Below are 23754 nucleotides of genomic sequence, written 5' to 3'. Positions count from 1 at the left end.
CCTGGAGAGCTGATGCCATGCGGAGAGGGGGATGGAGCAGCGAGTCCAGGTCTCCCAGCTCCCTGGAGCTCCCTTATCTCCAGATAAAGATCCGGAATGTGGCCCAGGGAAAGCTTCATAGTCGTTTTTTTTTGGGGGGGGCAGAGCCCCTGGAGTGTGGGAGATGAGGAGCAGTTTCCATCAGCTCCATGCACAGGGATGGAAAAAGGGAGCTGGGAGATGGCAGAATCCTGGAATTGTTTGGGTTGGAAAAGACCTCTGGAGATCACCCAGCCAGGGTCACCTGGAGCAGGTTACACAAGAACATGCCCAGGTGGCTGCACCTGTGCTCCTGGCTGCCTTTCCCAGCAGTTTTGGATGGAAAGGTTTTGTTATCCCAATCCTTCTGATGGAAAGGCTTTGCTATCCCAATCCTTTCTCCCTTCTGACAGGGAAGGGAAGCAGAAGCTGCTGCAGCAGCCGGCCTCAAATCGAGTTTTTGCCGGGCAAGGAGAGCCCCAGGCTCAGCGTCCCCATCCAGGCTGGTTTGGGAGGCGTTTGATCCCCTAATGATAAAACCCAATTTCCGCCGTGCCCTTGACTCATCCCCTGCCCATGAGGCTCATTCCCGCCTGGCCCCGGCTGTCCCCATCGGTCACAAGGACACCGCTCCCGGCCCTCCGGGCCCTTCAGCTGCTCTTTGATGGTTTAATGGCCTCAGGTGCCCGGCAGCCGCAGGAGCCTCGAGTTTGGGGCAATTTGGGGGGGTTGGGGTGCGGTTGTCGCCCGTCCCTCGCTGCCAGGGTCCCTTTGTCCCCTGCGGTGGTGGCAGGGGCCGTGACCGTGTTCTGTGGGCAGGATGGCACGGAAGAACAAGGCCTTGGATGCAATTTGGGGTTGGCTAAAGATTAAGCTCTGGCCAGGTGGGAATGAGCACCTGCGGCCCCGGAGCGGCATTCCAGAGGCACGGGTCACAGGATGGGCGAGCTCCCGTGCCCGGCCGGCCACCTGCAGCCAGGGCTCGTCATGGCCGAGCTCCACCGGCTCTGCTCTGCCTGGAAAGAGTGTTCTAAAAATTGCCAGCCTTCCCCAGCTAAAGTAGGTGAAATATTTATAAACCCATCCTCTAGAGAAGACCTTTTGCGTAAGCATCAACCGCCCCGGCTTTAAAACCCGCGCCCTCCCCCCGCCCCAAGGCAGCTTGTGCTGCTTACCCGGGGAAGGGGCAACTTTAATTGCGTTTGTCTGGCACGGTGGCACCTCTTCACGGCCACGGGGGACCGCGGGGAGGGCTGGCAGCAGGAAAAAAAAAAAAAAAAAAGAGGAATTCTGGATTTCCTGCCTCGGCTGTGCTCTGTTCCATCGGGTGTAGCCGCCGTGGCTGTGCTTTAATGCCGGGGGGGGCGGGCACGGACCGCGCAGAGGGGTCGCCCCACTTTTGGGAGGATGATGCGACCCCCCCCGTGGGGGGGGGAACTGGGAGGGAAGCAGATGAGGAGGATGAGGGTGAGGAGGAGGAGGAGGGGGGACACAGCACGCTGCTTTCAGCGCCCGAGGGATGCGCCGGGGTCCGGCGGGGCGGCTCCGGGGGCGGCGGGGATGGAGAGGGGCCCCGCTCCGCCCGGCCCCGGAGGCGGAGCCAGCGCCCGGCGCGGCGGGATCGGGAGCCACATCCCGCAAAGGAGGAGCGGGGCCGGGCACGGCAGCGGGGCGGCGGCGGGGCCGGAGCCCAGCGCCGGAGCTCCAGCAGCGGGGCCGCCCCGCGCCGCCGCCGCCGCGCAGGATGTGGTGGGACGAGCGGGTGTCGGCGCGGTTCCGGAGGAACCTGCAGCCCACCCTCACCTACTGGAGCGTCTTCTTCAGCTTCGGCCTCTGCATCGCCTTCCTGGGGCCCACGCTGCTGGACCTGCGCTGCCAGACCCAGAGCTCGCTCTCGCAGATCACCTGGGTTTTCTTCTCGCAGCAGTTCTGCCTCCTGCTCGGCAGCTGCCTCGGAGGGGTCTTCAAGAGGACGTAAGAGCCTGGCAAACTCAGCGCGCCTCCCTCGGGGGGTTCAGCTGCCCGCAGACCCCCCTCCCTTAGCCCGGATCGCGGGTGGGCAGCGCCGGCCGCCCCGAGCCGGGCTCGAGGGGCTGAGCCGGGCCAGAGGGGCTGAGCCGGGCCGGGATGCTGCGTGGGAAAACCATTCCCGAGTGGAAGCGAGCGCGGGGGGCGTCACGGAGGGTCCGCAGCCCTCTCGGCCTCGGAGGGGAGGGGGTTTCCCTGCCTCGGCAGCACCGCTCGGCTCCCGGTGCGGTTCCATCCCCTTGGAGAGGAGCCGCCGCTCCCTGGAGCTCCGCGCAGCGACAGCCTCAGCGTGAAGTTCCAGCCAGAACTTCCCGCGAGGGTTTTGTTTTGTTATTTTTTTGGTTGTTTTTTTTTTTTTTTTTTTTCCTTAACCTTGGTTGTTTATCGCCCAAGAATATTTTTGGAAGTGCGTTTGAATAACCTCGGCGTCGGAAATGGTGGCAGCGCCGCGTTTTCCAGGAGTTTGGGCGAACACGTGGAGGGATGCGAGTGGTCCTCGTGGTGTGGCTGAGGAGGAGGGGGGGACACCGGGCCGGGGGCTCGGGGGGGTCAGCGGGGACCTTGAGGGGCCCCAAGAGAGACCCAAACAGCGATTGGCAGCGAGCCTCGTGTCCAGGATGTGTTGCAAATAAATAACCCAGGCTGGCTCAAGGCTGAGGATTGCCAGGGAGGCGTTTGATTTGGGGCTCGGTGACAGCTCCGGGCATCAGCTGATTATTTACGTTGTCACCGATCCTCGGGGCGGTGATGTAACGTGTCACCTCCGTGTGTGTGTGATCCACGCGCCGCGAGTGGGGCTGAGACGGGAGAAATCCCCGGGAATCCTCGGGAGAACTCCCCAGGAATCCTTTAAAAACCTCGTTGAAAGCCGCTCGCTGCGGACTGAGGGGAGCCCGAAGGTGTTGGAGCACCTGTGAATCGCCACCGTGGGACGTGGAGCTGTCCCGGTCCCTCGGGGAGGAGGGGACAAGTGGGGGACTGGGGACAGCACGTGGGGACCTCAGCTGCCACAGCGCCGGCAGTGCTGGGTCAGCAGCAGAGCCTCTGCCAGCCCCCGGGCTGCCTCGCATATGCCTGGAGGAGCAGGGAAGGGAAATGCAGAATTCCTGCTGCCAGCTCCTTCCCAAAGCTCCGGCTCTTGGCTGCACAAAACCCGTCGGGGCTTTCGTGCTTGGAGATTCCCAAACTTTGAACTCCGCAGCTGCGCTTTGTGGGGAAAGAGCGTGCTTGGTGCTGGTGGTGGACCAGGATGTGCTTGGGATTTTGGAGAAAAAGGGATTTGTGAAGTGCCTGTGAGCCCCACTGGGGATTGACAGCCCTGCCAGGCAGGCAGGAGGGAATATTTGGGATATTTGGAGCTTGTGAGTGTTGTGGGGAGGTTACTCAGAGCCTTGCAGCCTCCAAATGTGTGGGAATAATAATTGTTCAGGCTCCAGGAGCTCCAGTACAATCCCTTCTTCAGGGATGGATGGACTGAGCTGTCCTGCCAAGGCTTTATAAATCAAATTACGCTGCCCTCAGGGCCTCGGTGCCGCTCGGGAGGAGCACTGGACAGGTCATCTTTTCCACTTAGGAGATGGAAAGCTGCTGTGGAGCATCCCTGGAGTCTGGCTGCGAGCTGAGTGTGGCTCCTGGTGCCTGAGGGACGCAGATTTTGCTGCTTCCTTTGGATTAAATCGGTCTGGGTGACCCGCGAGGGACAGCAGTGCTGGGTCTGGGGCAGGAATGGGTGGTGGCACCTGAACCCAGGTTCTCCTGTCCCCAGAGAAGCTGCTGGGTGCTGCTCCCTGCTCCTGGAGCTCTGGAGGAGGGATTTTAGTGCTGGTCTGTCCCTTCAGCACGGCCCAGCTCCAGAACTCCCCCTCGTGCGGGATTTCAAGGAAACACAAAGTTTGCCACTGCCAAGGGATGGAGGAACGACGCTGCTGCTCTGTCCTGCAGTCCTGGGATTGCAGCTGCTCCCTTGCCTGAGCTTTTGGGGGTGCAGAGGCAGGGCTGGGGGAGCAGCCCCCCCAGGAAATGGGGTTTGAGCTCTCAGGTCCCTCCCCGGGGACACCCCTGGGGTTTGCTGGGCTGTGTGAGGAGCTCTGCCCCAGGACCCGCAGCTGTTCCCAGGGGGTTGCATCCCTGGGGCTGGGGTTGGAGCCCCCCTCAGTCCCTGCTGCTGCCGGGGGGGCTCCAGGAGAGCCCCCAAAAGGACCCCTGAGCTCCTCTGAGCACCCCGAGGACTCCTCTTGCCTGGAATCAGCTGGAGAAGATTCCCAGGAGCCCCTGATGGGGTGTGGGAAGCAGGGGCAGCGATGGAGATGGGATGGAGAGCTGGGATAACCAACCTGGGCTCAGACACACGAGGGGGAGGTGAAATTTTGGGGAAATGCCCACTCCTGGCACTGCCAGCTCCAGGGGAGAGCTCGGTGCACCTGCATTTCACTTCCCTTCCCCATTCTGTTGCACTTCAGGCTTGAGCTGTGAGGTTAAATCCTGCACGCGCTGCTGGCAGAAGCACCAGAGCGCCCCAGATTGGTGCTGGGATTTTTTAAATTCAAAAACGGCATTTTTGTGTCTTGTTGAAAATTTGCTTTTGCTCCCAGGGTTTGGGGCAGCCCTGGGCTGATCCCAGTGGTGTGGGCAGAGACGAGGAGGGCACTGGGGAAACTGGAGCTGTGCTGGAGCCGTGGGCAGGCTCCTGTCGGTGCGATCCACCCCATTCCTGCAGGGCTGAGGAGATGGGACCCTTTTATTCTCCTTTCACAGCCCCTGTGTGTGTCACCAACCCCCAGGGACGGCCCTGCTCTGTCCCTGCCCCCGGATTCCCATCTCCTGGAGGTTTCTGGAGCTCTCAGGACACTTCACTTGTCACTGCCACCTTTTGCTGCTCAGAGAGCAGCACAGGATGAGCCCCTTGGGGACACAGAACTCCCCGAGGCTGGCCCTGCTCCCTGCAGGAGACAAGGGGACCTGGAGGCTGCTGTGGGATAATCCTCGCCTCCTCCACATCCTCACCTTGTCCCCTCGGGGCTTTGGGTTTCTAAAGATCAGTTTTGCAAGTCTGAGCTGGCCTGATTATCGTTTTTCCTCTTGATGTGAGCGGTTTGGAAAACGTTCCCTGAGGTGGGGGAAAAAAACACAACCTGTGCTGGGAGCTGAAGAGATCCTGCTGCAACGGGAACGGGAGGTGGGGGTTCCTAAATCCCTGTGGGAGGGGCAGGGGAAGCTTTGCTGGCTGGGGCTGCAGGATTGGCTCTGGAATTGGCCACCCTGACCCTATGGAGATCAGCCCCAACCTCTCATGGGCCAGGACCTGCTCCGGGTGCTCTGAAATGAAATTTGGGACATTGCAAGGCTCCTTTCACACCCTGCTGGAGTGGAGCCTGCCCCGGGCTGTGCCAGAGCTGTGCTGGGGACGCAGAGCCCAGGCTGTGACATCAGGGCTGCTTTTCCAGCCCTTTGGAGGGGTTTGGCATCGTCAGGACAGGCTGAACTCCCGGGGTGCCTCATTTTGGGTGCTTCCCAAGGGTTTTGTGTCTCAGGAAATCATCCCTGGGTGCTGAGCTGAGTCCCCCAACTGCACCTGGGGGCCTGGCACTGGCAGCAGCAATTCCTTGGTCCCCCCTCGTGCCAGGGCCAGCAGGGCTGGGTGCCAGCCTGGGCTGGTGGCACTTGCAGGGGGTGAAATTGTGTCGTTAACCCATGGCTGGAGGCAGGAATTTTTACCCGGGGAGACATTTTTAATGCTCGTTAAGGACATAACATCCCCCCAGATCAGTGTTTCACTGGTGATGACTCTGCTCCCCAGCCAGGCAGGGGGGTTCTGCAGAGGAGGCGTTTTGGGGATGCTCTGGGAGGTTTCCCCATCGCTCCCGGCCTCGGATTCCCCAGCTCCGGTGCCTCTGCCTCTCTCCCCGCTGCTCTGCACCCTGGAGGGAGCAGCCTCGGCTCTCCAGGCTCGGAGCTGCTCCTCTCTCATTTGCCAGGCGCTTTTCCTGCCGTGACTGTGCACATCTCGCCCGGCTCCCTCCCTCCCTCCCTCCCTCCTTCCCTCCCCCAGAAATCCCACGGCTCTGCTGTCAGAGGACCATCAGTAGTCACGGCTTGGAAAATATTGTCTGCTCCTGCCCTGGGCTGGGCCGGGCACCGGGAGGCTCTGGCACGGCCAGAGGGACTGAGAGGTGCAGGAGAGGCAGGAGAGGGGCAGGAGAGGGGCAGGAGAGGGGCAGGAGAGGGGCAGGAGAGGGGCAGGAGGTTCCCTTGGCCCATTTGCTCCAGCGGGAGCAGTGAGCAGGACCTGGAGAGCCAGGTCACTGTGGGGCTGCAGATGGACCAGGGCAGTGACAGGGCCAGGGACAGGCCCAGGGCAGTGACATGGCCAGGACAAATGACAGGCCAGAGGCAGCGACAGGGCCAGGACAAGTGACAAGGCCAGGGCAGCGACAGGGCCAGGGGCAGTGACAGGGCCAGGAACAGGGCCAGGTAAAGTGCCAGGCTCGGGGCAGTGACAGGGCCAGGGCCAGGGACAGGCCCAGGGGCAGCGACAGGGCCAGGACAAGTGCCAGGCTCGGGGCAGTGACAGGGCCAGGGCCAGGGACAGGCCCAGGGGCAGCGACAGGGCCAGGACAAGTGCCAGGCTCGGGGCAGTGACAGGGCCAGGGGTGGTGACAGGGCCAGGACAAGTGACAAGGCCAGGGCAGTGACAGGGCCAGGGGCAGTGACATGACCATGGCCAGGCTGCCCTGGCAGGGCGCGAGGGTTGGCAGCTCCACCCTCCTCCTCCTCCTCCTCCTCCTCAGAGCCTTCTCCAGCCTGGCTGGGGGTGTGGAGCAGGGATGGGGGCGGGGGGGGTTCCTTGCTGGGCGCTGCTCAGCCCCACATCCCCCAATTACTGCTAATTACCCACTGCCACCACCTCGGTGCCACTCGGGGACCTGCCGGTGCCACTCGCTGTCCGCTGCGCCGCTCCAGCCCCATCTCTCTGCTCGTTCCAGTGCTTCGCTCTCTGCTCCTGCTTCCCTCCTTCCCTCCTTCCTTCCTGCCTTCCTTCCTGCCTTCCCTCTTGGCAGCCCCGGGGCCGAGCAGTGCCAGCCCGAGAGCTGTTCACTGCCAGAGCCGGGAGGGGACAGATCCCATCCCTTGGAGGGGACAGATCCCATTCCTGGGAGGGGACAGATCCCATTCCTGGGAGGGGACAGATCCTGGCCCTGGGAGAGGACAGATCCCATGCCTGGGAGGGGACAGATCCCGGCCCTTGGAGAGGACAGATCCTGGCCCTGGGAGAGGACAGATCCCATCCCTGGGAGGGGACAGATCCCATTCCTGGGAGGGGACAGATCCCGGCCCTGGGAGAGGACAGATCCCATTCCTGGGAGGGGACACCTCCCGGCCCTCGGGCTGCTCCTGGGCAGCAGGGATGGTGCTGCCAGAACAGGGCACAGGGCATGCAGAGGGAGGTGCAGAGGCTCCCCTGCACTCCCTGGGAGCAGGACAGCACATCCAGGCAGCCCTGGGATTGCCACCAGCCCTGGGATTGCCACCAGCCCTGGGAATGCCACCAGCCCTGGGATTGCCACCAGCTCTGCAGGAGAAACGCCCTGGAGCTGCTCAAAGTCAGGATGTGGCCTCACCTGCCCAGCCCCACATCCTTTTCCATGCCCCTGTAGCAAGGACAGGTTGTTATTCTGCTTTGGAGGGATGGTTGCTCCTCTCCTCTGCCTCTCGGAGGCATCGCCCTCCAGGCAGGAGGTGGCAGTGCCCCGGGGTGGGTGACGCTGGGCTGTGGAACATGTCCCTCCTCTCACCTGAAAATCTGGAGCTGCTAGAGCAGCAATTCCCAGGGCAGGGAACAGTGTGGCTGTTGGATTATATCTTCTTCTGACCTAGAGGTGGGGTAACTGAGAGGTGTTTTGAAAACTTTCATTCCATTTTCAGTCTCATGAGAAGGATGGGACAATACAGATGTTATAATTCACGCCATCACAGTCAGAAGCTATTTCCTAATTACCATGCACCATAAGTTCTTGGTTTATCAGCTTTAGCCACAGCACGCTGTAAATCCATTTCCCACACGTGAGTGCTGCTCTGGTGGTGGCCCTGATTCTGTCCTGCCTCTCCCCTCCCCAGGCTGGCCCAGTCCCTGCTGGCCCTGTTCGCCTCGTCCCTGGCCATCTCGCTGGTGTTCGCCATCATCCCGCTGTGCCACAACGTGGTGCTGCTGGCCGTGGTCATGGCCGTGGCCGGGCTGGCCATGGGCTGCATCGACACCATCTCCAACATGCAGCTGGTCAAGATCTACCAGAAGGACTCTGCCATCTTCCTGCAGGTGAGAGCGGGGTCCTCGACCCCCCCAGGCAGCTTTAGGATGGACTTCAGGAGGAATTTCGTCCCAGAAAGGGTGGCTGGGCACTGGGAGGGTGGCATCACCATTCCTGGAAAGCCTGGCTGTGGCACTGAGGGGCCCTCACCGCCCTGGGGTGGTTTGTGATGGACTTCAGGAGGAATTTCTTCCCAGGAAAGGTGACTGGGCATTGGGAGGGTGGCATCACCACCCCCGGAGGTGTTTGAGGAAAGTGGCACCGAGGTCTGGTGACAGAGTGGTGTCAGGTCACAGGTTGGACTCGATCACCTCAGAAGTCTTTTCCAACTTAATTAATTCTGTGATTCCAAGGAGGAGGAGGAGCTGGGGGGCTCTGCCACCCTCCTGCTCCAGTGTGTCACCTCCTGCAGGCCCTGCACTTCTTCGTGGGTTTCGGGGCGCTGCTGAGCCCCCTGATCGCCGACCCCTTCCTGTCGGACACCAACTGCATCCTGGCCAACGGCACGGCCAACGCCTCCAGCAACCTCCCGCACATCCGCAAGTCCCTGGTGCCACACCACCCGGGCAACCTGTCCCACTACGACCTGCCCATGAAGGGCATGGTGGTGACGCGGGTCTCCTACGCCTTCTGGATCATGGCCCTCATCAACGTAAGTGCTGCGGCCGGGACACCCAGCTGGGATCACCCCGGCCCCGTGGATCTGTGGGGTGTTGGAAATGCAGGAGAACCCGGTGGGAAGAAATTACGATGTTTGACTCTAGTTTAGAAGGCTGAATGATTTCTTTATTATAACTATGCTATAATACAATAATATACTACTTAAAGGAGATACTAAAACTACAAACCTACTTGTTCTAATTACCAAATCTAACCCGCTCACAACTCGTGACCTTTTTGAGAGTCCAGCCACAGGTGGATCTGATTTGCCATCAGGCTCAAACAATCCTCACCAGAATCTAATCAAGTAATCACCCCAAGTAAACAATTCTCCAAACACATTCCACATGAAAAAAAAACAAAGAGGAAAAATAAAAATAGTTTTCTCTTTTTTTTTTTTTTTTCTTCTATACTCTCCTATAAAAAAAAATCTTAAGAGAGGAAAAAAAATGTGCTCACCACAGTGGGGTTTGTGGTGTTTGGGGGGTCCTGGTAATGGGGTGAGACGCAGGGAAAGGGTCATGTGTTGCCAAATCCCGTTTTCATCGGGGCACTTCCCTGCTGGGCGTGCTGGCATCGATTCTGGGGTTTGTCCCAGCTCTCTGGGAGCAGTTGGTACCTCCAGCACCTCCCAGGCACGAGCTGGACCAGCAAACTCTGCTCACATCCTGAGCTTTTCCTTCATTGGGAAGGTGGCATCACCACCCCTGGAAGGCCTGGCTGTGGCACTGAGGGGCTCTCACCGCCCCAGGCAGGTTTAGGATGGACTTCAGGAGGAATTTCTTCCCAGAAAGGGTGGCTGGGCACTGGGAGGGTGGCATCACCACCCCTGGAAGGCCTGGCTGTGGCACTGAGGGGCCCTCACCGCCCCAGGCAGGTTTAGGATGGATTTTAGGCTCAGCTGGGGATGGCCTGGCAGGAGGGGATTTGCAGGGATATTCCCAGGCAAGTGCCCATCAGTGACCGGGATGATGGACAGAAGTGGCCAGGGCCTCTCTCCAGTTCTTATTTTCCCCGGAGGTCGCAGCAGGTGTAAAAGTCCTTCCTTTGAGGGCACGTGAGGGACCTGGCGTCCCTTTTGCCCACCTGAGGAGCAGTAAAATGGGTGACTGCCGGAGTCTTCCCCGGATTTGGGTGACTCCGGATGGTGGTAAAGTCTCTCCTCCAACCCGTGCCTTCAAAGAAAGACTCAGTAGTCTTCAGTCGTCCGGTCTCAAGGCAGTTTATTGCAATAATCTCAGGGCACACAGACTCCCTGACATTGTCCCTGACTCTGTCTGTCCCCGTCTCTGGCTGTCCCCGTCTCTGGCTGTCCCCCTCTCTCCTCCCCGAAGGGAGGGTGCCATCTTTTATATCACACATTACGTATTAGGTGTTTATAGTTTTTTCCCAATGCCTACTACCTATGCTGAACAGTGACTTTCTACTCTAAACCAATCTGTGAGTGCCAATACCACCAAGAACATGGAGAATAGGAAGAAGAAAGAAGGAGGACAGGGCACGCCCAAATCCCTCCATCTTAGAACCTCTGACCCCCATGTACAAACCTCAGACCCCCCTGTACAAGGCCTAAAACCCCCCTGTACAGCACTCAAAAATCCTACCTTTCACCTTGTGACTACTTCTATTATAATATCTAAACTTTTGTGATTTCTTGTTCTTCCTGCAAGGTTGGTAAATTGTTCCATGGGTCAAGCTCAAGACCACAGGGGTCCCTGGCCGCCTGCCAGGGTCTCAGAGGCTTCTGCCCTGGGCCCAGAACATCCAAGAGTGTCTGAGGGACACCTTGGGTTCCGACAGGTGACCCTGCCTGGCAGCTCCTTCCCCCTGGCGTTCAGCTCTCAGAGCCCGAGGATGTGCACATTCCCCCTGTCCTGCCCCTGGCCACCAAAGCAGCCCTTGGTTTGCCACCCCTCCACCAGCACCAGGCCAAGGGAGCTGCCCTTCCTTTCCTTGCGCTCTCTCCATTGGTTAAATTATTAAAACGTGATTTAAATTCTGTTTAATTCCCATTTTCCCCCATCCAGGGGTTTCCAGGGTGGGAGCAGCTCGGGCAGGTGCTGGGATGAGTTTCTGGGTGGAGTTACCCAAAAAAGGCACAGCCTGGGAGGAGGGGCAGCTTTAATCACCTCCAGCTCTGTGCCACGGGAAATGTGCTTTTCAGGACCCCTGAGCAAAGCCGTTCCTTTCTGCTTTGAGCCCCATGCTGTGTCTGATTTCGGGAGCACCCATGGGAATTTCCAGAGCCCTCTCTGTCCCCTGCAGTGTCCCCAGGGGATTTGGGGTAGGGTGGCACCCTGGGCTGTGGGTTTGTGCATCAGGACACGAGTGCTGCACGCACGGCTGGCTGGCTGGGTGGAATACAGAATTCCCAGGGTTCCCACAGGCGGTGGAGGAACACCAGGAGCGTGGAAGGGAGGCTGGGAGACTGATAGGTTTTGGGATAAAGGTTAAATAACAAACACACAGTGGGGAGTTGGATGTGCTCAGCTCCCGAGCCAAGCTGTGATTGCCTTTCCCAAATCCTCATGGAGGGAACCGATTTTTATTTTATTTTATTTTATTTTATTTTATTTTATTTTATTTTATTTTATTTTATTTTATTTTATATTTTCTTTTATTTTATTTTACTTTATTTTATTTATTTTATTTATTTTATTTTACTTTATTTTACTTTATTTTTATTTTATATCTTATTTTATTTTTATCTTATTTGATTTTATCTTATTTGATTTTTATTTTATCTTATTTTATTTTTTATCTTATTTTATTTTTTATCTTATTTTATTTTATTTTTATTTTATTTTATTTTATTTTATCTTACTTTATTTTTTTATTTTAACCACCCCAACCTGCTGGAGGTGCTGGGAGCAGCTCAGCTCCAAAGTGCTGACCCTTTTCCAGGTGGAAACAGCAGAGGAAGCTGATGGGAAGGGGTTTTTAAACCTCCAGGGTGAATGAAAAGAGTTAACAACAGAAATGGAAACCAGGAGCAGCAGCTTGGTTCTAAAATGGCCAAATCCCACATTTCCAGCCCGCTTTTTGTGTGGATTCTGACAAGGCACGAGCTGAAATGATTCATTTTGAGCTCTTGCATTTGTTTAGGGTGGAAATGTCTCAATCTGACTCTGGCACAAGCGCTCTGTGCCGAGCTGACAGCGGAGCTGTGCCGACGCTTCTTGAAGCAAAATGGGTTTGCTTTGGGAAAATGAAGCAGCTCAGCACAATCAAAACAAAGCGCTTGGATCGCTCCCAGCCAAAATCTTTCACTCGGCGAGCAAAATTTTTTGCCTTTTCATCCCGATTTTGGAACAAAACCCCCATATTTTAGAGTTCAGCTCTCCCACAGAAGGGAAATTTCATCACCCAGCCCGTTGTGAGGGGCTGGAAGTCAGGGAAATGCTCCTTGGAGAGGGAGGTGTTTGTCAGGAAGGTGCTTTCCCAGGGGAAGTGTGGGACACTGCATTGTGCTCTAGAGGAGCCTGGGATACAATGGCAGGGAAGGATCCCGGATTCCTGGGGGGAACAGACAGAAATAGCAGCGGGAGGGAAGGAAGGAGCTGGAATATCCCCACGCTGAGCTGGGGGATGCAGCAGCTTGTGGAGGTTTTGAGGATGGGTAAAAGCTGCCAGGTGAGGGAGGGAGCAGCTCTGGGAATTTGGAATTTGGGAAGTGTTGGGTGCTGGGAATTGGGGGTTCTGGTTGGCCCTTGGCTCCTGGAGGGGAATGCTCTGGTGTCCCTTTTTCCCTTGGGAAAAGAAAATCTTCCTGCCAAAAAAAAAAAACCAAAAAAAACCCCCCCAAAAAAAACCAAAATAAAAAAAACCAAACAAAAAACAAAACAAAACAAAACAAAACAAAAACAAAAAAAAACAAAAAAAAAAAAAAACAAAAAAAAAAAAAAAAAAACCCAAAAAATATCCAGGGAAGGAATTCTGGGAGAAAATGGCACCCAAATCTGGCTGTCCAGGAGGGATGGTCAGGGATGGGATGGGGTGGCCACAGCCATGGGTGGGACCTTCTAAAAATGTCCCAGCCTGGTTAAATCAAAAAGGACCTGCTGGATTCAAAGGTGAGGGTGTGGAGAGCAGGGAAAACCCCACAGTGGGACTGGGAATTGGGGAATCCCAAACTGGGTCCTCATCCTCAAGGCTGGGAATTGGGGAATCCCAAACTGGGGGGCCAGGGATACACCCAGAGTGGGACTGGGAATTGGGGAATCCCAAACTGGGGGCCAGGGATACACCCGGAGTGGGAATTGGGGAATCCCAAACTGGGGGCCAGGGATATGCCCAGAGTGGGAATTGGGGAATCCCAAACTGGGGGCCAGGGATATGCCCAGAGTGGGAATTGGGGAATCCCAAACTGGGGGCCAGGGATACGCCCAGAGTGGGAATTGGGGAATCCCAAACTGGGGGCCAGGGATACGCCCAGAGTGGGACTGGGAATTGGGGAATCCCAAACTGGGGGCCAGGGATACACCCGGAGTGGGAATTGGGGAATCCCAAATTGGGTCCTCGTCCTCAAGGCTGGGAATTGGGGAATCCCAAACTGGGGGCCAGGGATACGCCCAGAGTGGGACTGGGAATTGGGGAATCCCAAACTGGGTCCTCGTCCTCGAGGCTGGGAGTGCCCAGGGCCGTTATCTGCACAGCCAGGCCCTCTGAGCGGGGGGGGGTGGGCAATATTTTTGCTAAATCTGCAATTCAGAAGAATGAAATCTGGTCCTGACCTCCGGAAGGATCAGAACTATCAAGCAAATGCATTTTTCTTCCATGGGACCGAACTCACTGTTCCTATTCCCATTGTTCCCAGAACAATGCAAGCCTCATAAATGAATTCAGGCGCGAGGGGCGGGGTGTGAGGGAGGTGCGGGGGGGAATTCTCCATACATTTAAATCATGCCACGAGCCAACAAAAGGCAGGAAATTTGGAGCTGGAGCTCACACTTGCTCCCAGACATGTAGAAAACAAGGGAATGAGCTGTCACTTAGGATTTCCTGGCTTTCTCCCCCAGTTGGTTGCAGTGTAAACACCGCTGGGCTGTGCTGGGAGGAGACGGGAGAGCTTCGCCCGCTCCCCTCTGTTTCCTCACCAAAAAAAGAAAAAAAAAGCAAAGGAAAAAAAAAAAAAAAAAGAGCCATTCCCTGTGGAATTGGAGGCACCACGGAGTCGTGGGTGTGTGCTGGGAGCGGGCTCATCCCATGGGATCACCGTGCCGGGGGTCCTGCTGCCCCATGGGTGCAGGGGGGATGTGGGGTGGGGCTGTGGGAATTGTGGTGGGACCGTGGCGTGCTGGAGCATCCCTGGATGCACAGAGGAGCTCAGAGCTGTGGCTGGACCCTCCCTGCTCTGCTGTGCCAAGGGGCTGCCGGAGGTCACTGGGCCGTCCCTGTTGGCCTGGGAACCACGGGCTGCTCTCTCAGGAGGTGCTGAGCAATCCCTGCTAATGGGGCTGGGAGCAGCTCCCTCTTCCCTCCTGCAGAATTCCAACTGCTCCGCTCCCACAGGCAGCAGCTGCTCCGGGGCTCCACTCTTTGGGCAGCAGCAGCCCAGGGTTGGACACCAGAACGTTTGGGGTTTGTAGGGCTGGCACTTTGGGAGCTTTGTCTCGGGGTCCCTGTGCCCATTTCCAGGTGAATGCTGGAACCTGGGACTGGCTGGGGATGCCCCAGCAGATCAGGAGACTTTTCTCCCAATTTTCCCCTCCCCTATCCCACCCAGCCTCCATCCCTCCCTCAGCATCTCCTTGTCCCATCCCCATCTCTCCTTGCTCTCAAAATTCCCTTCAGGGACCTCCCCTGTGGAACCTGAGCCCAGCAATTCAAAACGCTGCTGCTGGGGGAGCTGGGCTGTGGTTTTGGGGTTGTTTTGGGATGTTCAGGTGCTCACCCACCCCTCTGTCCCCTCCCCAGCTGCCGGTGCCCATCGCTGTGTTCTTCCTGCTCTACAAGGAGCGGATGGTCCCCTGCTTCAACGGCAGCAGCCACCCGCTGCTGTCAGCTGACGAGCTGGCCCTGGAGACACGGCCCGGGGACAAGGACGAGCTCTCCACCGCTGGCCCGAGGCCCCAGCCAGCTGCAGGTGAGCTGGAGACGCCTCTCGTATGGGTTTTGGGGAGAAAAAGCCATATGTGAGCGTGCCTGGGCGTAACGGGAGATCCAGCACTGCTGTCCGAGGAGGACACAAAGTGTGCAAGGTGTGCGCAGGGATCCCATCCAGGAATACCCAAACAATCCATTTGGTGCCCAATTGCCCTCAAATTAGATGGAGTCTTGAACAGAGGTTGGTAGCTGTAGATTTCTCGGGGTTCTGAAGGTCAGGGTGACCCCGAGATCATAAAGAGTCTTTTCCTCCTGGCCCTGCAGCCAAAGAAGGAGCCTGGACTGCGTCCGATTGCGCTTTCAGGGTTGTTTATTTCTCCTTATCTAAACATTCTTTCTCTGACCTGCTGAGCTCTGGCTAGCAAGGAGGCCGTGGCATTCTGCCTCGGGCGGCTCCTACCTTATGTACTCAAAGCTATGTGGTGTATGTTTACAATTTATTATCAATTCCCATCATCCGTGTTAGACAGCGAATCTCTACCTTGAACCGACAGAAAAGTGTCACCATCACAGCAAGACATGGAGGACAAGAAAGAAATGAAGGCCAGGACACACCCAAATTCCTCCATCTTGACCCCCTGAATTATATTCTAAAAAGCTCCAAAATTCTTTTCCACCCTGTGTTAATTCAAATATCACACTACTCAAACCCCTGTGGCTTATAATTCCTCATACAAAATTGACAGCTTTTTTTACAGGCTAAAATCGAAGCCACAGGTGTTTTTGACTTCTTGCCAAGGTCCCCGAGCCCCCTGCCAGGGTCTGGAGACAGCCAGGGCAGCCAGAGGGGTGTCCTGGACTCCGACAGGTGTCCCAACCCCAATGAGGCCTCCAGGCCGTGTTTCTCCATTCCATGTTCCTCTGAGCCATCCTAAAGCCAACCCTGGGCCCTCCAACCCTTTAGGGACACGTGGCAGTTGTGCCCCTTCACCCCCTCCTGGTTTTGGGTCACATTTCTTACTGATTATTCAGAGTTTAAAAGTGGTCATTGTGCTGCAGACGCTGATTTTTATAGGAAAGGAATAAGAAATAACAAATTTCCCCTCCCTTGTTTGAGGGGGAAAGTGAAATCCAGCAATAGTTTGCTCTTGACCTCATGGCTGCACCCTGTCTTGGGGACAATGGTGACATTGTTCTTTCCTAGCCAGGAGAGACGTGTCACAGTCAATTCTTTGGGTAAACAGTGAATCTCAGAAGTAAATAAGGTTTAGGACTATGGGGAGTGTTCCGTGTTATTCCTGGAAAGATGGCTTTGCCCCTGGGCAATAAAAGGGGATTTCAGGGAATTCTTCAAGGTCAGGAGGTGCTGAGATGTGGTGAGGTGGTGAGGTGCATCAGGGGTGATGCCAAGCTCTGTGTGCATCCCCCATTCCCAAAGGTGCCTTGTTGGGTGCAATATCCCTTATCCAAGGAATGGGAGCTCTCCCGGGCAGGGCTCCCCGTGGGGCGGCTCCAGGGATGAGGGGATTTGGGCCATGAGTGCCAAGGCTGTGTTTTGATTGCCTGTCAGAGCAGGGCCAGAAGTGGGGAGCCCCAAAATGGGAAAAGGAGCATGAGCAGCTGCAGTTAGAGAAGTGGCAGGAGAGCCCAGGATCACTGGGGGGGGTGGAGAGCCCAGGGTTTTGGGGTGTGGAGAGCCCAGGGTTTTGGGGTGAGGAGAGCCCAGGGTTTTGGGGTGTGGAGAGCCCAGGATTTTGGGGTGAGGAGAGCCCAGGGTTTTGGGGTGAGGAGAGCCCAGGATCCCTGGGGGTGTGAAGAGCCCAGGATTTTGGGGTGAGGAGAGCCCAGGGTTTTGGGGTGTGGAGAGCCCAGGGTTTTGGGGTGAGGAGAGCCCAGGGTTTTGGGGTGTGGAGAGCCCAGGATTTTGGGGTGAGGAGAGCCCAGGGTTTTGGGGTGAGGAGAGCCCAGGATCCCTGGGGGTGTGAAGAGCCCAGGATTTTGGGGTGAGGAGAGCCCAGGGTTTTGGGGTGTGGAGAGCCCAGGGTTTTGGGGTGTGGAGAGCCCAGGATCCCTGGGGGTGTGGGCAGCAGGTACCCCAAAGAACCAGGATCCCAGGCTGTGGAGATCCAGGATCCCAGGCTGGGGGCCGACCCCATACCCATCCCCATTTCCTTCTGGAAGCCTACAGGAAGGTGAAGGTGAGGTGGAGCCCCCTGAGCTCAGCAGTGCCCCACATTCGGGGTCCTGCTGGGGTCTGTCCTGCAGCTGTCCCACAAACCAAACCCCACTGAGGGCTGGCAGCCACCCAGCCCCGGGGGGACGTTCTGGTCAGGTTTGCTTTGCATTGTTCTCCACCAGGTCACGAGGATTTGTTCAGCTGCTGCCAAAGCAAGAACTTCCGAGGGGTTTCCTTCACCTACTTCGCCGTGCACATCACCGGGGCTCTGGTTCTCTTCATGACCGACGGGATCGTGGTGAATTCAGTTGCCCAAATCTCTGGATTTTTTCCTTCCAGACCCCTGTGACACCCCCAGGGGCTCCTCAGTGTGGCAGGCACATTCTTCTCTCTCTCAGGATTTTTCATAGAGGAGCACAGAGAGAAGAAAGAGAAAACAATTTCTATTTCTGCTCCTTGTTTTTCCCCACGTGGAATGTGTTTGGAGAATTGTTTACCTGGGGTGATTGCTTGGTTGGATTCTGGTGAGGATTGTTTGAGCCTGGTGGCCAATCCAACCCACCTGTGGCTGCACTCTCAGAGAGGGTCACAAGTTGTTTGTTAGATTTGGTACTTAGAACAAGTAGGTTTGTAGTTTTAGTATCTCCTTTAAATAGTTTATTCATGTATTATAGCATAGTTATAATAAAGAAATCATTCAGCCTTCTGAGCTGGAGTCAGACATCAGCATTTCCTCCCACTGGGTTCACCTGCATTTACAGTACCTCAGGGGTTAATGGTGAGAGGGGTTAGACAGGCATGGGAATTTCCCAAGCTCTCCATCTCCAGGGATAAGCAACCCTGAGCTCTAAATGTGATGTTTGGAGAGTGTGGAACTCCCAGAGGGCAGGGCAGCCCCTCGGGGAGGGAGGATCTCTGCACGCTGGGCTTTTCCCTGGAACAGCTGCGGAGCTTTGCCCTTTTAGGACAGACTAAACCCCACATCCTGCTGCTGGTGGATCTGCAAACCCTTCCACCATGCACAGGCTCTCCACCACGAACAGCTGAGGGACAGAGGAGCCTGAAGCCCCCAGGGGGATGTGACAGGGAGGTTTTTCCTGCAGGGAGAGTACTCGGGCTTCGTGTACAGCTACGCCGTGGAGGAGCCGCTGGCCGTGGTGCACAAGGTGGCCGGGTACCTGCCCAGCCTCTTCTGGGGCTTCATCACCCTGGGCAGGCTCATCTCCATCCCCGTGTCCTACAGGATGAAGCCAGCCACCATGGTCTTCATCAACGTGGTAAGGATGGGGTTAATTCCTTTAGTGCCTCTTGGTGGATGGGGTTTGGAGCCTCAGCTCCTCTCAGGCCTGGGCGGTTTGCACAGGTAGGGTGGGCAAGGTGCCCTCCAGGTAGCCACGATTTAAAATCTGATTGCCCAGCTTTCCTGAGCCTGCTCCTCAGCTGGGAAAGCACCAGGGAGAGCTGGCACTAAAAAAGTGCCCATTTTATTGACCTTACACCGTGACTGCTTCGTCCACGGGGAAATAAATTCCTGGGATAGCCACGGGAAAGGGAAAGCAGGTCACACTGTAAATTCTCTGCTTCGGCTGCAGCAGCTGGCAAAGCTTGCTGAAGTCAATAAAACACCTTGGGAAAGGGGCAGGAATCCTTCTGGGATGTGTAAGGAAGATCTGTGTGAGGACATGACAGAAAACAGGGAGGGGATGATCCCAATCCCGCTTCTTACAAAGAGAAAAAGCACGAGCAGGCAGTTAACTTCCAATTTATTTAAACCAGAAGTGACTTGGTGGCTATATTTTGATAATATAGCACATTACAGTGTGTTATAATACCCATCTAACAGGAGAGAAGATTTTGGGGTGCTCTGAGTAAAAATCCTCCTGGCTGACACTGGCCCTGTGCAGTGCTGGGAGCTGCTGTAGGATCCAGCAGCTCCTGGAGTCATTGCAGCATCATCGTAACAAATTCCAGCTCGAATTCGGCTTCTTTAGGATCCAAATTTCTCCTGAGCTGGGATATCAGAGCTCCCTCTGCTGACTCTGCCCTGGATCACTCGGGCTTTTCCTGGAGTTTTTGGTTATTTGCCCTACAAGCCAGAGGCGAGGGAAAGTTGATTTAAATGCAGTTGTCTCTTTGGCTTTAATGCTGTGGCTGCTTTCTGAGCAGTTATTGAGAGTGACTTCAGTCTTACTCAGCAGAATAAAGAATTATTAGTGATTAAGACATGTAAATATTGTGGAAGGTACTATTATATTTAAAAGTATATTTTTCCAATAAAACCTTAAGTTTCTACATAATGAAATTAAGACTCAGTTACCAAATTACATAATGAAAATCAGCAAATTCTTTAAAGCCAGATGGATTTTCTTTGGCCATTCAGTTTCTCAAAGACTGATTTTTTTTTTTTCCTCAGCATATTTTTGCTTCCAGACTATTTCCCATTAAAAAAAAATGCCTTTTTGCCTTTTCTCTCCCAGAATATTTCCTATTGAGACCAAACTCTAGACCCTGTCGCACTCAGCATTTTTTCTGACTGATTTTTGTGGGTGCTGCTCGCAGGTCGGGGTCCTCATCACCTTCCTGCTGCTCCTGATTTTCTCCTCCAGCGTGGTTTTCCTGTTTGTGGGCACGGCATCCCTGGGGCTGTTCCTCAGCAGCACCTTCCCCAGCATGCTGGCCTACACCGAGGACATCCTGCAGTACAAAGGTGAGCTGCCATTCAACCAGGTGCATTTTCACATCCCATCCTCTTTCTTTCAGCTCCTTCCCTCCTCCCTCAAGAGGCCTGGAAGTTCAGGTTTGCTTTTACAGCAGGATTGTTGCAGGGAAGTGTCCAGTTCTGTGTTTTGCTCATGAATAAAGAGCCCGGGCAGGGATCCAGCCTTGGTGTGGGGAGCTCAGGGAGTGGCAGGAGTTGCTTTGGAGGGAGATGGTTCTGAAAACATCACCAGAGCTGGGAAGCCCAGAGCCCGGGCAGCTCCCCTGCCAGCCTCTGTCTCGAGGGCAGTGAGACAGAAAAACAAAAACCTTTCCAGCAAGAGGCACCATCAGCTCTGCCAGCACAGACAGGTGACAGCAGATTGAAATATTTTTACTTCAACTTTTGATTTTTCTTTACTTTACTTTTTACTTTACTTTTAGTTTTTTAACTTTTATTTTACTTTTTTTTTACTTTACTTTTACTTTTTTTTTTTTACTTTACTTTTTTACTTTTTTTTACTTTTTTTTTTACTTCTGCCTTTCTGCACTACTGCAGGTCTGCAGAGGCATTTTCAGCATTAAGTGGGAATATACATCGTGACTTTTGTGTGGTGAGATCCACGGAAAAGCTTTAAAGGAGCACACAGGGTGGCCCTGCTGGCTGTGCCAGCCCTGCTGCCACCACCCCTTGCCCTGTTTCCTTGCAGGTTGTGCCACCACCGTGCTGGTGACAGGAGCTGGCATTGGAGAGATGGTGCTGCAGCTGCTGGTGGGCTCGGTGAGTAGCCAGGAGGTGGCAAAACCCAAAATAAACTTGGAAATTTTGAGTCAGTTCTACTTCTGGGCACTGCCTGAGCCCTGGGTTATCACCCTGATGATCCACCAGGAACCTGAGTGATGTCTGATCCCTTTTTTAATTTCCCATCCCACTGCAGATTATCCACGATCGGGGCAGCTACAGTTTCCTGGTCTGTGGGATGATCTTTGGATGCTTGGCCTTCACCTTCTACGCCCTGCTGGTGTTTTTCCACAGGATGTACCCCAAGCCCTGCCCAGGTAAGGGAGCCCCAGCCCCGAGCCCTGCTTTGGGATGGGAGCAAGAGCAGCACCAGCCTCACTCCAGAGATTCCAGCAAAATGCAAGGAAATGTTTATTTTACTGCTGCTTCCTCTCTCCTTTTCCTGCTTTGTCTTGCCCACAAAGCCTTGGCAGCCACAGCTCAGGGTTTGCTTTCTTTTCTGCTGGAGAAGGCAGGGAAAAAAGCAGGAATCACAGACAGCACCAGCTTCCCTGGGCTGTTCCCTGGCTGAAATCCAGGGAATAAGCAGGGCTGCCATCCAAGGGCAGCTGTCAGGCTCTGGAAAAAGCCTCACTGATAAAGGATTTTTGAGTTATCACCTCGGTCTGGAGCTGCTGGTTGTTTTTATACAAAAGGAGCAGAGTGGGGCAGGCAAAAAAAACCGTCCAGGTGTGGCTTGGGCTGTGCTGGGCACTGGTGGGGTCAGACCTCGAGGGCTGGGCTCGGTTCTGGGCCCCCAGTTTGAGAGGCTGGGAAAGGAATGGAGATGGGGAAGGGACTGGAGAGTCCTGAGGGAGCTGGGAAAGGGTTTGGAGAATCCTGAGGGAGCTGGGAAGGGTCTGGAGAGTCCTGAGGGAGATGGGAAGGGTTTGGAGAATCCTGAGGGAATTGAAAAGGGTTTAGAGAATCCTGAGGAGCTGGGAAGGTTTTGGAGAGTCCTGAGGGAGCTGGGAAGGGTCTGGAGAGTCCTGAGGGAGCTGAGAAGGGTCTGGAGAGGCCTGAGGGAGCTGGGAAGGGTCTGGAGAGTCCTGAGGGAGCTGGGAAGGGGCTCAGCCTGGAGAAAAGGAGGCTCAGGGGGAATTTCTGGCTCTGCACAACTCCCTGCCAGGAGGGGACAGCCGGGGGGGATTTGGGATCTTATCCCAGGGAACAGGGACAGGAGGAGAGGGAACGGCCTCGGGCTGTGCTGGGGAGGCTCAGGGTGGACACCAGCAGGAATTTCCTCATGGAAAGGGTTGTTAAACATTGGAAGTGCCCTGGAAGGTGGAGCCCCCATCCCTGGAGGTGCCCAGGGAAGGCCTGGACATGGTGGGGATGTGGCGGGGTGATGGAATAACAACATTCCTGAGGGGAAAACCTCACACCCATCCCCTTTAATGTTAATAAAAGTGTCCACTGAGGTGAAATGTTGAATGAATCTTTTGCAGAGCTGGACGAGGCCTCCCCTGAGAAAGCAGCAGTGCCCGAGGACACGGGGCAGTACCAGCGCTGAGGGAGGGCCCAGCTCTGCACAAGCAATAAACCCAGCCCCAATTAAGCATTCCTCCCCAGGGTGATTTCACATTTAATGAACTGAATCATGCAAGTTCTCTGCAATCAAAAGCACAGTAGGTGGGGTAAGGCAGAATCGAGGAAATCAAGCCCAAAATGTCGAGCTGAGCACGGGGGGTTGTGCCAAAAATCCTGCGAGTGCCAGCCTGATCCTGGGACTAAAAGCAGGGATGTTTGCACAGCAGTTCCTCCTGCAAATGAACTTTTTTTCCTCCTGCAAATGAACTTTTTTTCCTCCTGCAAATGAACTTTTTTTACCTGCTCAGGACAGAGGGTGGGAAGGAAAAGCTGCTCTCTGTTCCTCATCCAAGACTGAATGTGTCCTGGCTCGGTCGCTGCATTGAACAGATTTTATTTCTGGCCTGTGGTGCACAGGAACCCCCTCGAATTTGCAGCACAATCCTGGGTTTTAATTTATTTTTGTGACCAATTCTGTGTCACCTCCCTTGATCCTTCCAAAGTGGAGAAGTCCCACAGTGGCAGAGCCCCCCAGGTGCACACAGGTAGCAGGGCCTGTCTCTTATTTGCACACTTAATTCCTGTATATTCCACACTCTAAACAGTGTCTTACTCAGCATGCTCAGGCCTCTGAAATGATTTTAATTAATCTTTTGCTTTTTTTAATTTTTTTTTTCTTTTTTTGGGCGGGGTTTCTCTGTTTTTTTTTTTTTTTAAGTCAAGAATGAGCTGTGCTGGTTCGTTTTGCTTTAAGTCACTCCTCGAGCTGCTCCAGCTGCAGTGTCTTATTTTAATGTTGGTTTTATTTCCAACTTCCAAGCCAAGCTCCAAGAGAGAAGGGATTTTTTTTGTTGTTGTTGTTGTTGTTTTTTTGGGAGCCAGGCTCCAGCTGCTTCACCTGTGCAATCTCCTCATCCAGGTGCCTTGTGTAAGGTACTCCCACAGCCCACGCATGGCCTGTCCCAGCCACCAGGAAAGGACTGGAATTTTGGGGAATGTCAAGCTCCTCCTGCCAGGAGTGGCTGTGGATGCAACTCCTTGCTTGAACTGCTGTATGTGATGTACATATGTACGTGTGTATATAAAGCAGTGTTTAATTAAAGGTGATTGATTGCTAATTGCTCCCTGACTTCACTCATTCCAACACCTCCAGTTCTCAGTTTTGAAACTCATAAAATTAAAATCTAACAGGTGGGTTGTTTTGGTTTGGTTTTTTTTTTGTTTGTTTGTTTTTGTTTTTGTTGTTTTGTTTTGTTTTTTAATTAAACTGGTTTTGGCATTTGAAGAGTTGTGGAATGGTTTGGGTTGGGAGAGACCTTAAATCCCAAAGAGCCTGAATGGGATCTGCTCTGGGGTTGGAATCTCTGCTAGGGCTGGAATCAAATCCCACAAGGGTTTGGGATGGCAGGATCTTAAAAACCTCCTCATTCCATGGCCAGGGACAGCTCCCACTCTCCCAGGTTGCTCCAGCCTGGCCTTGGACACTTCCAGGGATGGGGCAGCCACAGATTCTC

At 54.9% G+C, this 23754-nt stretch overlaps 1 protein-coding gene across 1 annotated transcript; it reads left to right on the top strand.

Annotated features, from left to right (window-relative positions):
- Window positions 1–1537: 1537 nt before the first annotated feature.
- On the top strand, window positions 1538–23358 carry MFSD4A (major facilitator superfamily domain containing 4A). The gene is made up of 10 exons (XM_053997963.1): window positions 1538–1992; window positions 8161–8359; window positions 8764–9003; window positions 14928–15096; window positions 17415–17530; window positions 18336–18509; window positions 19792–19939; window positions 20640–20710; window positions 20868–20988; window positions 22159–23358. The coding sequence occupies exons 1-10, from the start codon at window positions 1538–1540 to the stop codon at window positions 22221–22223; spliced, it is 1758 nt and encodes a 585-aa protein (XP_053853938.1). The 3' UTR covers window positions 22224–23358.
- The last annotated feature ends 396 nt before the right edge of the window (window positions 23359–23754 follow it).

The sequence above is a fragment of the Vidua macroura genome, chromosome 24, assembly GCF_024509145.1.
Source record: "Vidua macroura isolate BioBank_ID:100142 chromosome 24, ASM2450914v1, whole genome shotgun sequence".
NCBI lineage: Eukaryota > Metazoa > Chordata > Aves > Passeriformes > Viduidae > Vidua > Vidua macroura.
Note: the sequence above shows the minus strand (reverse complement) of the source record. Positions and strands in the feature narration are given on the sequence as shown.